Genomic DNA, 15,720 nt, shown 5'->3' with positions numbered 1-15,720 from the left:
ATATTTAATAATAATTGGCGTGAAAAATATGAATATAATCTTTGTTTGACACAATCACTTATTAAAATAACGTTAGACTTTTCAAACTATTTTAATTATAAAATTTATTTTAACGCAGGCTTCTTAAACCATAGTACAATATTTATCACGAAAAATTTTCTAATTCTTTTCTTTTAAGAAGATAATGAGTCAAAATCTTTTAAAATTATTTGAAAATTTGAAAATAGAGATTGGGACGTTTTACAAAAAAAAAGACTGCAATATGAACTTTATCTGTAATTTAACTTCAAGTATTCAAAAGGTTCTAAAAAAAAACTAAAAAATTTTTACAAAATAGATATCTTACAGATATTATTAAAAAATACGTTTTTACAGAAAATATTAGTAAAAAAATAAAACGCGTTTTTGAGTCAAATAAAACTTGAACAGAAAAATGGCAAATATGCGAGAATCGATATCGCTTTGAATGTAACAGAATATTGTAGAAAGTATCAGTTTCTAATTGACGAAGAATCTGTGGGCGAAAGATAATCCGCAAAGATCCGAGGTATGCCGGTATAGAATCACACGAATCGATAGATACCACCACAGAATTACAGTTATTTCCCCGACTGGCTCTCGCCGCCTCGGGAACAGAATTCGTGGACCTACGTCAGGCGTGATGCGATTCTGACAGTTTTCTGGCGGTGAATCCTACGACGAATAATCGTCTTTAATAATCTCACGGTGCAATCTCCGCGGACCCATCATTTCCCGGCGGTATTCGTGACAATGGATGCTTCTTACTGACCTCGTTATACGCAAAAGTCTTTCTTACTCCCGTGTGAAATTCAACGCGCGACATCGTAAAAATCGAACACTGGGGAGGCGGAAACGCCGCACCATATGAAACGCCTCTTTTAACATCTTTATGATTTTGACGCAAATAGAAAATTTCCAAAAATTTCCTTGGCGATGCAATAATAAAAAATATTACAAAATAATGGGTTTAGTTCTTTTTTTTTAACTGTAACATTCCTGCTATTTCTTTTTTTTATTTCCGTGCAAAAATTGTGCATATAGCTTTGTTTTATTTTAACTCCTTACCTGTAAGTGCAATATACAAATTTCCAATTAAAATTAGAAACTTTGCAATCTTAACTTTGATAAAAGTGTTTCTTTAAACTCTTTATATTTTTCAAAATTTTTACATTAATTTTTTACTGTTTAGAAAATTTTTTTAATTTTTGTATAAATTTTTAAACGTTTTTCTATAATACTATGAAAATTACTTGAAACAAATCTAAACATTTAGTAAAAACTTCTCGTTTAATTTTGTAACAAAAAAGAAAAAAGAATTTTTTTTGAAGTAAATACAAAAAAATATAAAATTTTTTTTCAAAAATTTTTATATATACAAATTCTGACTGTCAGAATTTCTCATTTAATAATTAAAAAATTATTAAAAATAATTATTAAAAAATTTATAAATGTTAAAGAATATTTAAAAATCTATTTTTTCTTAAAATCTTTATACACATATGTGTACATAAATATGTATATTCTATAAGATTTCTTACTCTACAATTTCTAAAGAAAACTTTAAAAAATCTGAAAACATTTTTTCAAAAATATTGATATATTTAAAATAACAAAAATATATGAATTAAAAGTGTTATAAAATATGTAAAAAAAATTTTTCAAATATATAATATATATATATATATATATATAAATATAAGTAGAAATTTTAAAAACAGTATGGATATGTTATATATTGCGATAATAATATAATAAAGTAATTAATCTTTTTTATAGATTATTATCTAATCCTATTTTTAATTTTTTACAAATATTTATTGTTTGCGTCGCCTGATCATAAATTCGATCAACTTGAGGTATAATTGGCTATATCTAGATAAATTTGCGTAAGCATTAAGGATAAGCGTCAAACCAATCACTGCAGCGCGATATCGACTGTATACACAATAATCGATTGCCAGAGTAAGTTTGGTAGTCAGGTAAATTCAGCAGAAAATAGGGCCATCGGGCACAATTACGTTTTGATCAATCCTCTCGGTAATATGCCTACATTACAGCGAGATTATATACTACGCGTTCCGAATACTATGTCAATATATATCGCTCATACATACATTAATTACGGCAATACTAGATAATGGAAACGATGATAATACAAAGCAATAATGCAAATAGAATCAAGATTCGCAATAGCGCAAAAATAATTTCAACACGAGTAATATGTATCTTTACAATAATAGAAATTTTTTACTATCAAAATATCATGCGCTTAATTATTATGTCATTATTTTATAAACACGCTGAATTTCAAAAATTTTTTATATCTTATTGTAAAGATTTTTATATTACGCTTTATTATTATTTTATATTTCACAAATTGCTAATTTATCACGGCACAATTGGTGTAGTTTACCTCTTTCGTTAATCACTTCACTTGTGATTACATAATCAACTTGAGATTAATTACTCTTATTTGAATATCTATGTGCTTCAACCAAGGTTTGAAACGCGAAATTGGATTTTGCAGGAATTTATTAACCCATTAAATTACGATTGAATAATCTCTTTCGAAAACGAGTAATCTACTTTTATCTGGGCGTTAATAAACATCAATATACAGAGTGTCCTGAATTTACGTGTCATAACTTTTGGAGCTAATATAATAATATTTAAAAATAAAATTATGTTATTGCAATTACAAAAGCGTGCTAAAATAAAATTGAAAATTTAGTCGTTAGTTAATTCCAGTCGTCGAAGAAGACGAAGACTCGTAAGGTTCGATATCATACGTCTGCATTAGAATTCGCACAGTGCAATAAGCGCCGAAGCGTGACTAGTTTTACGCTAAGATTTTCACTTTTCTCAACTATCGATGTCGACAAAAAGAAATAACAGCATGACGTTCGAGATTTGTTTGAGAAATTATACTCTCTCATTCTCTAGGTAGATGACTATATATTTATACATATTTTTACATTTAAATCTATTTATTATACATCAAATGAAACTTATGCACTACATAAATATGAAAATCTAGCGGCAAGTTTGTATGCCACGTTATTCGACGACAAGAATAAAATTATTATTGTAATCACAAATCTTCTTAATGAACTCAATGCGCATGATGTACGCCGCTCTATATCATACCACCTTTCTCTATTGGTAAAATTCTCGACAACATGGATGTAAGTAAAATACATCCGACGATTATGTACAAATAAGTTTCTTCGTGTCTCGTCAATGATTCGATTTCGACCATTTGTGCCCTGATGCATGTCCGCCTTTATGGCCGTGTTTTTCATCGTGTTCGTGATGACTGTCGTGTCCCTCTGCCGATTTGTGACCTTTCTTCTCGTGATGATGATGGCCCCCTTCGCGTTTCTTTTCCGCACCGTGATGACCCTGTAATAAAAGTCAAATCGCGATTTTAATCACGGTCAAATTAACGCATGTGATTGCAATTGATAAAAGTAATTATAATAAGTTTAATAAATAACAACCTCGTGGTGTCCCGAATGCAAGTGACCTTTCTTTTCGTGGCCACCCTTCTTGCCCTCGTGTTCTTCGTGCCATCCACCGTGCTTTTCGCTTCCTCCATCCTCATGGTATTCGTCATAAAAGTCGTGCTTCTTCTCATATTCATCCTGAAAACAATTATATTTTAATTTAAATATATAACAAATTTTAAAAATTTGATTATATTTATTCTATCATTCTGTTCAAATGTATTTAATTCAAAATATATTTTATTTTTATACTACTTTATATTTAAAAACTTTTTCTTCTAACATTTAATGACTTTGTCTGGCAATAAGATTTATTTTCTAAAATTTTCTGAAGTTTTTTAAAGTTTTTTGTTTTCTACATTGTATTTTTTTAATAGAAAAAAAGTAAAAGATAAAAGATGTTAATAATAAATTTGAATAAAAGTTAAAATACTTGTTTTATATTTTTTATTCTATAGATTAATCTATCTTATAAAATTCTAATAAAACCTTTCTAAAGAATAAAAAATAACTGTGTTACCATCAAAAATTGTTACAATAAAAAAATGTCATATTAACGCGACCTGTTACTACGTACAAATTTAAATATTTATGAAAAAACATTTTACCACTCCAGTTAATCATGGTTTATTAAAGTTGTGTTTACTATTATAAATATAAATTCATAAGTACAGTAAAATTCATAAGTACAACAACTTTGTTGTTGCATCTAATACGTAAATAAAGTAACAAAATGAGTATATGTATCAGGTTTATATCATACAGCAACATAAAAACATCTATAATAGAATACCTTTAGTTATTGGGACTATTTGATATGTTAAGGTCTTCTTATCATTCGTTATATAAATATATACTGCAACGTTGTCAGGTAACTAAACTCCTTCAACTAAATCACGATAGATATCACAGCTAAAATAATAGCACTCCATATTTTACGACTAAAGTTTAGTTATCACCCACAGTTTTTAGATACGGTAACTGTTTTTTTTTCCGTATTAGAGTGTTAAATGCAAACAAGAAAGCTTTAAATAGAAGCCTAGTTACATCGAATAACAGAAGCCTGCTGTGCTTAATCTTGTAATCTTGAAAAGCTTTAATCCATATAAGTATACTATTGCTGTTTTCAGCATTCAGAAGAAACTGTAATCAACATATTTTTAAAACTAAGGACGTTTTGACTTTAAATGCATAATCACATTAAAAGTTACCAAAATGAAAAAATTACAAGCTTCTTTGGTCAATAAAAAATTTTGGTCAATAACTAAATTTTGGCCCTAAAACTAGTTGCAAAGAAACAAAAAATTGACTTATAATAGCTTACCAACTAAAATAACTTTATTTTACGAAAACAACTTTTAAATAAATAAATGTGTGAGTAAACTTTTGCATAAATATTTATTAAAATTTTACTAATATACATATAAGAAATATAATTTGTAATATAACATATATAAGAAATTTAATTTATAATGCTATTTTCTCAGCAAATTTTTAAGTAAGCATTACAAACAAGATTTTACAAAAGAATAACTTTAAAATTAATTTAAAAATTATCCCAAAATCTTACATTTATTTAAATATAATAATAATTTATGAAAATTAAAAATTTTTTGATAATACTTCAAAATGTGACACACATATTCTTATTTTCTTAAACAATGAGTATTATAACGAAATAATTTATTTAAAACATACGAAACGTAATCGTATTGAGCAATAAAATAGTGCGCATTACATGATTCGTACCTTCTTAAAGACGCTATGTTGTCCCTTTGTACTGTATCCTTTTTCATGCTTGCCTTCTTCGCCAAACTTCGCGTTTTTCTCTCCCTCCTCACCGTGGTGCTCCTCACCATAATGTCCAGCTTCATCGTGATCCTTTTTCTCCTCACCTCCTTCCGTATTGTACTCAAGCTTGTGCTTCTCTTTGTCGTGATGCCCTTTGTCGCTTTTCTCGGACTCATGGAAAGCCTTGTAACCCTTTTTTCAATCAAAGTAAACGTTATTAAAGAGTTATAAAGATATAAATTTCGCGATATAATGATAAATTATATCACGAAATTTTATGCAATTGACTATAATTCGTTTTTATACCTGTATTGCTTTATTTCACTTCATAATTTTTCACGTTTCTTTTTACATTTATTATTAATTATACAAATTTTTCCCTCAATGTGTTGCGGCATACTAATGTGCTGTAAAAAGTTTCCTAGTGTCCCGCGAAAAAAAAAATTTTTTTATGCCAAAAAATGGAAATAATTAAATGTAGGAGTGATGCACAAAGTAACCTTTTACCAAATTGGTAAAAGAAGTTCGTAGTTGCCATTACTTAAAAACATTTACTTCAACGATTCACGATATTATTATAATACTAATTCCAATATTTAAACAATGACATTTTTTCTATTGTCGATTTCTAATAGAATAAAATTTACAAAAATACAAAGCAATGTCGGAAGACATTCAATACAATACGTAAAATATTTTACAGTTACGCGCCTCCCGAATGCTTCTTCGGTTCGAGACCTGTCTTGTTCCTCGAGTGCCATATTCTTGCAAAAAAGGAAAAACTACATATAATATATATTCTCATGGTAGCGCGCAAGGGAAACAAGAGCACACCGGGCGCTTATATTACAAACGATAAAAGAGGGAAGAAGTCGTCGACGACGGTATAGATGGCAACGGCCTGGATGTCGATAGCACAGGACAAAATGTTATTATGTACCTTATCACCCTTGTGGCCGTGCGTGTCGTGGTGATCCTCGTCGTGCTTTGAGCCAGCACCCTCCTCGCGATGTTTGTCACCGCCTGTTTGAATAAAATGTAATTAAAAGCTACCGAAGCTTTTTATCGTCATTAAGAGGCCACTCTCTTTCTCACTCCCTTTCATTCAACGAGCCTCACAATTCGCACGCAGAAGAGATCATTTACTTCGTGAAACGAGGTCTTTCATTCAATCCTTTTCACTTCGCGCGCACTACTCAAGGCCATTCGCTTATACTTAGAATATTTTGTGTACATATATATGTATATATATAAGTTTTTAAGATGTTTTTATATCTCAATTTTAGATATGCGCTGCTTGAGTTTGTATTTGCGTTTTTAAAATTTTATTTTTAGCTTTTATTTTGAAAATAAAATCCAAAAATAAAAGTATATCAATATTGGTGACCTTTCTTTACACTGAAAAAAATGATACATTAACAGCATAACTAATTAATAATAATATAATTAGTAATAATGTTAGTTTAATAACATTAATGAAAAAAATGCGTAATGCTTTTGCTCTATTAAAATATTATTTGTTTTATTAATCCTAGAATAGTGATTATATTTTTCTTATATTTACTTATATTCTTTTTTATTAATATTCTAAGTAAAAATTCTTTCACAAAAGTTAAAATTTTAGTTTTTTTCTACATAAATTGTAAAAAGTGTTAGAATAACATTAAACTAATACTTTTTCTAAAACATTTTTTGTGATATTTTTGATTTAAGTGATATTTTAAGCTACACAAAATTTTAAGACAAAAAACTGTACTAAACTTAAATTAGCATTTGGAAAGAAATTAATAGATAAAACTAATAAGATTATTTTTAATAAAAAATATTAATGTGAATTAATGCTTTCAGTACATTATTTTTTACATATACAATTCCACATATGCAAAATATAAAAGTAGACATGAATCAATGGTTAAATGCAGCAAACGCGACGTGTTTGAAACAGTACAGGATTCGAATACGCTCCTAATTCTCTGACACGTACAAATTAACACGATCGGCGGCAAATCCGCATAATCCGCACAATCGTAAAAGCTTCTATCTCATGATTGAATTTCCGCTCGTCAATGTCAAAAATGGTTATTTATCGTCGCATGAAAGAGTATGTGGTACAAAAATATCGATAAACATGTCCTTCGAAAAATAATATGCGTATAATTTTCTCAACTAAAATTTAGTAATCTTTGCTTAATATCTTTTTATAGTAAATAATCTCATTTTATTTTATTTATTTATTATTTTTGTTGCATATTCTCAAAAACATATGTACCTCCATGACCCGTAGCCTCCGCATCTTGATCCTGGGAATATCGGAAGCCGGCTGGAGTCTTGCTGACCTTTCTGATCGCCGGCAAGCCCTCGAGAAGGACCGTCAGGGTGAGCAATAGCCATAATATTCTCAATTCGCCGACGCGTGACGTCATTTCGACTCTGTCGTTCCGCGGAGAAGTACGTGTGAAATATGAAGAACAGGCTGACGCACTGAGATGCGCCTACAATCGAGGCTCCGATTTATTGCGCTAGTACTTCCTCTCATCGCTCGTTTTTCCTCATCGCCGCCAATCAGTCGATCGCGTTTTTCCTGTTGGTCGCCGTGTGAAAGGATTTTCCTCTTCCGGACGAAGGATGACGACGCGTAAGAATGAAAAAAGACGGGTCTTCTTACTTTGTCGTCGCCACTTTCACCTGCCGCGCTCATTTTTCGCGGTGTGAGCAAGAACAAAATTGCGAGCAAACTGTATATCTTGCTCTTGTTTTCGGTCATTAACATTTCAAGTCTTAACTTATTAAAGTACTTTTAGCTTAATCATTAGCACAATTTTAATTAATCTATTTGACTTATTAACGCATTTTCAACTGCAAATTATCGATATAATTCTGCCAATTTATTAACTTGTCTTTAATTCGTAAAACATTAGCATAATATTTATTTATAATTTATTAACGCTTTTAATTATGAATAACTTCTTGGCGCAATAATATTTACCTGATTTTGATTTATCTAGTAACCTTTGAGTATTTAAAAAAATTTAAAGAGTAACTCCTCATAATAAAATTCAAAGGTAAAGAAAAGATTTTTTTTCAAAAATTTCGAAAATTATCTCAATTTAATCTTAATAAAATTTTTTTTTAATCAGAGATAAACCCAAGGATAAGCGAGTTTTTTTTTTACAAAAAAATTGCTATTCCGTTGATCTTTTCAAGTTCATAAAATTTTTACTAAAAATACAATAAATTACAAAAATGTTGATTAAGTCGTTTTATGTATATCATTACATGTAATTCCTATATAAATTAATTTAAAAAATTATTCTCTTAAAATCTATAAAAATATTTATACTTTACCATATGTAAATACATTATAATCACATATTTCAATTGCGACTGATAAATACATTTTGAACTAGTAATTTACTGACTTCTTTATTATATATAATTAATAGATTAATGGATCTTGTATTTTCAAAAATTTTTTAGTTAAAAAACTATATAATCCATAAGAATATGTAAATTTACTTTTGCTTTGCTAAAGTGATTGTCATTCAGTTTAACTTTTTTCTTTCTTAACTTTTTCTTTCATATACCTGACTTTTTTCCAGGAACAATGAACATCTAATATTTACATTAAAAAGTAAGATTATTGATTATAAATCTCTCACTAAAATTTCAAAATTTAAAATAGTGAATTAAAATAAGTTTTATATAAATCCAACAAAGTTTAATATTTTAATCCGTTATATAAAATTGGCCATTTTTATTTATGAAATTTTTATTACAGATTTGTCATCTCGTCAGTGATTCCAAAAACTTATATAAATATATTAACTTACACGTAAGTACAGCAAAATTTAACATTTTAATGTCACATATAAAAATCTGCCATTTTAAAATTAAATAATAACTTGTTTCATATAGTTCTTAATTTGACCTTAAAAATGAGCTTAGAAAGCTCGCTCCTTTAACTTTTATAAAAGATACATGCATTTCTCAACATTTACTCTATTTTATGAGTATTTGATGAAATATATAGAACAAGAGATGAAAGCCACAAGGTGTTGATCTTCTAAAAAAAATGTTCTACTCTTTATCTTTAAAATAAGTTCAGAAAAAAGTCTTTATTTTTGTATAAATTTTTGAAGGATTAAGACATATATGTTCCACCACGCAAAAGAGTTAAAACAACTTTCCAAAACGTAGGAAATATAGATAAGGCAATAATTACATTAAAAAATGCAAGAAACTGAAAGACATAAACGACTTATAATAACGGAATTATTAATTTCTTCAACGCTACTGAATAAATATCGAACGCAATCATGACCGCAAATACAAAAACGCGACGCAAACAGTTACTGTTTCTCTTCTATTGTTCCTCTCTAAAATATCCGCACTGTTGTTTGATGCAACCTTTTCTCCTTGTCTTATTTTCATCTTCTGGAAACGATAATAAACCTTATTTTACACAAAAGAATATATAGCCAATTATTCCATATAATAATCTCTATAATGGTCACGTGCGCGCGCGCGCACATACACACACACACACACAATTAAAATTATTATTTTGTTCTGCAAATCATACGAAGTCGTCACACTAAATAAAACGAGTCAAATGTTTGTACAAAGTCTCCATTTGGTTCTCTATGTTCTTTCTCACTGTATGTTTTACTGTCGATGTGACCACCACAGATTTTTAACAGCTGCAACTGATTTCTATGTTAACGTTATGTTAAATTTGAATAAAACGCAAAAAAAATATATATATATATATATATATTAGTAATATAAATAATAAATTATTAAAGTAATTACTTTAATTATTTATAATAATTTTAAAAATAAAAAGGTAAAAAATAGAGACAATTAAATTTTTTAGAACTTTTACTGACGTGATATCAGATATCAATACTGGTAAATATAAAACTGGTAAAATACTGGGTAGCTACTTGATAGCCGTTAGGCATTACTTAAAGTGCAGTATCTACTATTATGATACGGGATTAGTATAAAGAGTTTTCTAGGAACTTGCTCTAACTCAAGGGAAAATATGCCGACTTACATGGTTGCATTATTTATAATGCTTGCATGATATTTTTTTTGTAAGAGAGAACTTAACCGCGCGTTTTTCTGACAGTAAAATTCCGTACTACTTAGCACTAGAAAACAATTTCCAATTCAATTTCAGTCTAGACATGGTCCTAAAAATGTATCAGTAACATAGAGTTTCGATACTGGTGCTTAGGATATTTCAATTATCAACTTCAGTACACGATACCGAAAATTTATTGGGAGTATGACTAGACCAGTACTGTTATTCAATACAAATCCACATATTAGAATATAGTATAAAAAAGAAGATAGTATTACAGCCACTGTAAACAATATGATTACTCGTATTATCTACAATCTACGTTATTAGATAATAAATTAAGTATAATAATTACTTATGGAATTATTTATTTAGCAGTCTGTCGTTTATAAAGTGACGTTCATATGAAAATACACAATAGTCAACATTGATTATAAGACATTTTTAATTTCGAGCATTTCAACTTTTTTAAGGTACCTTTTAACATTTAATTACACATACTTCCTCATTCTTTTTAAATTTAAACGTATTATCACACAAGTGTATGTACATTTTAGTAATTTTTTGTTATTTAACTTTTTATTTGGCTGTATATATTTCAAGTTATACAAAGTTCAACACTGACATAGAATTTTGTTAATATACTTACCTAAGTGCTGGTAATACGGTCTCTTTTGATCATCTTCATATTGAAAAATTCCTTAATAAATCAATTGTCGGTTTATTGCTAACCAACAATTCAAGGTGTTATAATAAATTCAACGTGTATATAAATTATTATCGCGACAAAAGAAAGAGGTTACATATAAATCTAAAAATCCTACTATCCTAAATTATGATACAAATTAAATATTTGCTTATACAATTTATAATAAAAAATCTAATCTGTAAAATTTTCTTATTTTCTATAACAATAAATAAAAAATTAAATTATTTTTAATATTCTATATCTATATATCTCTCTCTAAAAAACATTTGTTTTATAAAATTTGAAACGTTTGCATAGAGTTTTATTAAATACAAAATATTTTATAAAATAAAATTTTTTAACATAAATTTATAATAAATAATAGTTAATTGTCATTTTCTCAATCTTTTAAAACTAATAAATCATATTATGTCTACAGTGAAAGCCATGATAGGAAACAATCTTATGTTCCGTCACAAACGCAGTTTAAGGAGATACAGAACTTGCGAGAAAATGTAGAAAAATGTGTAGCTTTGAGCGTGTAATGCTATTGAATGAGAAAACGGTAGAAGTAGTGATGCCGGTTCAGATGCTCACGCCAGCAGGCTACGTGAGTGGTGAGAGTTCAGCTGTCTCTTTCCGTTTCGTGTTATCACTAGAGAGGGAGACAGCAGATTCCCCCCACCACTCGCGCAGTTTACTAATGTAAGCTGGATAGAGGGCGCTCAAACTCGGATAGGTGGTGGGGATAGCCAATAAATACACGTCAGAAGACCGAGAGCGTCAATTGGTTTTAAGCAGTCTCACGAAGCACATTGTAAAGTAAATGATGGAAGCGTTTAAAAGAATGATTACATACTTTACTACTTTTGTAGAAAGAAAATTGGACATAATCGAGATGCTGCCCAGAGAAATTTCTAATATAATATTTAGAATGTTGGACAATCGATCCTTCCGATCAGTTTCTCGGGTTTCTCAAACATGGAGAATACTATCGTTATACGAAGAGAGACGCAGACAATCCAGAAAAAAGAATTTGAACATAACACGATGTCCGCCTGAGAAATACAATGCAAGCAGAATTTTATTTAAGATGAACGAACGAAATGGGAACCTTGTCCTGAAAGATCCATGCCGGTCCCGCCGATCCTTCCGCATCTTTAACAACCTTAACAGATGCAAATTATCAAAAGCATGCACAAAAAATTTGCGCTTTTGAATAATGCAGAATAATAAAATAATATATATTTCCGGTGAAATTAAATGTACTAAACTTTGTATGTATAATATGTTCTTGATCTCATCGTCCATTTAATATCCATATAATATCCACATTCAAAATTGAAATGATATTTAATAATATCATTCAAGCAATGTTATTTAATATGAATTAAAGATGTCAAACATAGGCATTACTTTATTGTTTCTGGTTTGTTTCCAGAAAATAATGTTACAAAAAATAATATTTCACAACTTTTTGAAAGTAATGAGAAATATTTAAAAAAGATAATATCCAAGATATATAATCGATTAAATAAACATTGAAAAAATTTTTTATGCTTCTTAGAAATCAATATAATTTTATTTTTTTAATTTTAATGTTTAAAATTCTACAGTTTTTGTTCAAAAATTTTTTATATTATCATATTTTATAATTTTCTCTTAGAAAGTTTGTAGACCAAGATTCTTCAAGTAGCTTAGAAATAGTATCAAAAAGAAGAAAAATAGATCCCATCTCAAGTCTAATGCTAATAATAATAAATCTTTCATTATACCATTTATTTTAAATGTGCAACTTATTAACAAAGCAAAAAACGTATAATATTCTTAATAACATTAATGTAATATTTGTAAATTTAATGAAAAATTTAATTATCAAAACAAAGAACAAAATAAAGATATTCAAATAAAAGAAAAAATTTTTTTTAGATATACCTTCAGTCTCATTCCAATCAAAATTCCAATTTAAAAAAGATAATGTAAATTAAAAATAAATAATTTTTTATTTGCTTGCAATGATTTTGTATAGGTGTTCTAGTTAGGTTTAAGTGCTTAATATAGATGATTATTAGTACAAATCTACTAGAGATATTTTGAAAGTTGGTACACCTTTTTAATGTTTGGACATTTCTACAAATAATTTGATACATGACATATGCATTCGCAAATATATACTTTTTGTGTGAATGAAAATAGAGCGTGGTAAAGAAACATTTTCGACTTTACTACTTGATTGCTTCGATTCGAAGAAAACGACTGCTGGAGTCCACCAATGCACCTCAGAAACTTATTCTGAGTTTTCTCCGTTAAAACCGTTACAACATGCGAGTACTGGAATCGGCGGTTTCGGCGTAGCCGAAATTTCGATTTGAAAGGCAAAGTTTGAAAAAATTTGAAAATGCTAAATCAGAGGTTTATTAGATAAAAACTCAAGTCAAACGCTTGAAGAACTAACTAAAGGGTTATTTTTAATTAACAAAATAAATTAAGTTCTTTCTATCTGCAAACCCAGAAATGAATGGGGAGATGAAAAAAACACACAATTCACCCTCCTTTAATTATTTTAATATTTTTAATTCTTCTTTATTTTTTGTATGTATATAATTGCATACATATTTCTTATAAATTAATATATATTTACATATGTAACTACATAAAGTGGATACGAATAAAGCGCGCGAATAGCAATATAAAGATATTTCTAGCTTATTATTGAAAAATGCTATTTCAGAATATAACTTTATCATGTATGTTTGAATTTATCGTTAAATATGTTTTGCTATAAAATATATTTTAAATTTTTTTTAATTGATGGAAAATTTAAAAAAATATGACACTTTCAAAAAATCTAATTGCACTATTATAAAAAACATTAAAACTTCCATTTAAAACTATATCTATATATTTTTAAAATTTTTTATTGTTATTTCTTTTGTCGACAGTATACGCTTAGCAATATAAAAACCAATTTTTTTCAAGAAAATGTTAATTTTCTTAATGGCTATATTTTTTTTAATAAAACCAGTTTTTTTATTTATATTTGTAGTGGCCATATTACCATCCTTGTTTCTCTTCGACCACTACATTTTTTACAAATAATATGTAACATTGCATAACTTTGAATATAGTAAGCAAATATTTCATAACTTTAAATCTAAACTCTAATGAACAACACTTTGATAAATATAATCGTTTTAATTTAAAATATTAATTATTAACAAAGTTATTGTATAAAATGTAAATGGGTGGTCATATTATTCTTCTCTTCTAATATTGTTATTTTAAAGCTAATCTAGTACTAAGGCCAAGTATAACTGAAATATAAAATCCATTTTTTAATACAAAATCGGTATTTTGTGAAAATTCAAAATTAATTTTCTAGTCTATTTCTACTTGATTTTGTTTAAAACGTTTTTTAGATAATAATAATTATACAACACAAATCATGGTAGCTATATTGCATTAATGTTGCAATGTTACAAGTTGCAATGCAACGCTACAAAAACATTGCAAAGATATAAATTCGCAACATACCAGCACACTTATATCAATATGACATGAATGTTTCAAAACCGTTACAAAATCAAAATTTTTAATTTTAATAATAATAAATTTAATTATGTTGCACGCACACGCACACACACACACACACACACACACACACACACGCATAAAAATCTTTTTATTTTATAAAAATAAAATTATTATATTTATATTTTATTTAAATATTTTATTTGTATCTTATTTTGTGTATTTGACTATTGTCAATACGAGCCAAACAAAAAATAATTATCGTTAACATCTATCACACATATGTTCAAATATATATATAATATATATTATAAATATATATTATCAGTAATATATTAAAAAAATAAAATACTATAATAAAATAACTTTTTGCAATATTTAAAAAATGTTAACCCTCGTGTGCAACACTTCATAAAATTAAGTTAATGTACTATGAGGTATGAGATACCGCCAAAGTGTTTTTGCTGTTGCCATACGTAAACTATGACGTATTAGAAGTTGAAACAATTTCTAAGTATGTTTTGAACCTTCCAAAGGATAACAATAGTTTTCACAGAAGAATTTTAATTTAACAGATGGCACAAGTTCGATTTTCATTTGATAACTTATTCAAAATTGAACCTAAACTTTCGCTCTAGTGTCGTATATTCCAGGTTTGCACATAAAGATTAACAATAATCAATTTTCGTTTGGATAGTATTGGTAAATATTATATTGTTATCCCTAAAGTAATTAAATATATATAAAATAATAAATAATCCAAATAAAAATATATAATTAAAATATAGCGTAACATATTTATTTTTATAAAAATATTCTTATATTCCACATATTCGATAAATACAACATTGTATTATTGCAAATTTATTGCTTATAATATTGTTGTTATGTTTTGTTGTAATTTTTCAAAAAATGGTAATTTTATTGTTGTTGCAATTCAACAACTATGATAAATCGCAGTATAAATATATCGTAGTATAAATACAATATTGTTCATACATAATGCAATGTGGATGTAATCTTTCAATATTGTAGTTACTTTTTGTAACAAGAAATTAATAAGAAAATTTTTATTTAATACTTAAAAATATTAA

At 27.7% G+C, this 15,720-nt stretch overlaps 1 protein-coding gene across 1 annotated transcript; it reads right to left on the bottom strand.

Moving 5' to 3' along the window:
• Positions 1-1,838: 1,838 nt before the first annotated feature.
• LOC105833572 (probable zinc transporter protein DDB_G0282067) lies at positions 1,839-8,475 on the bottom strand. Its single transcript, XM_012675407.3, has 5 exons — positions 7,588-8,475; positions 6,259-6,341; positions 5,277-5,510; positions 3,522-3,665; positions 1,839-3,423 (listed from the first exon to the last, which is right to left on the bottom strand). Exons 1-5 carry the CDS (start codon positions 7,739-7,741, stop codon positions 3,259-3,261), a joined length of 780 nt encoding a protein of 259 aa, XP_012530861.1. The 5' UTR covers positions 7,742-8,475; the 3' UTR covers positions 1,839-3,258.
• Positions 8,476-15,720: the final 7,245 nt, after the last annotated feature.

The sequence above is a fragment of the Monomorium pharaonis genome, chromosome 10, assembly GCF_013373865.1.
Source record: "Monomorium pharaonis isolate MP-MQ-018 chromosome 10, ASM1337386v2, whole genome shotgun sequence".
Taxonomy (NCBI): domain Eukaryota; kingdom Metazoa; phylum Arthropoda; class Insecta; order Hymenoptera; family Formicidae; genus Monomorium; species Monomorium pharaonis.
The sequence above is the reverse complement of the archived record's forward strand: the minus strand, read 5'-3'. Positions and strand labels throughout refer to the sequence as shown.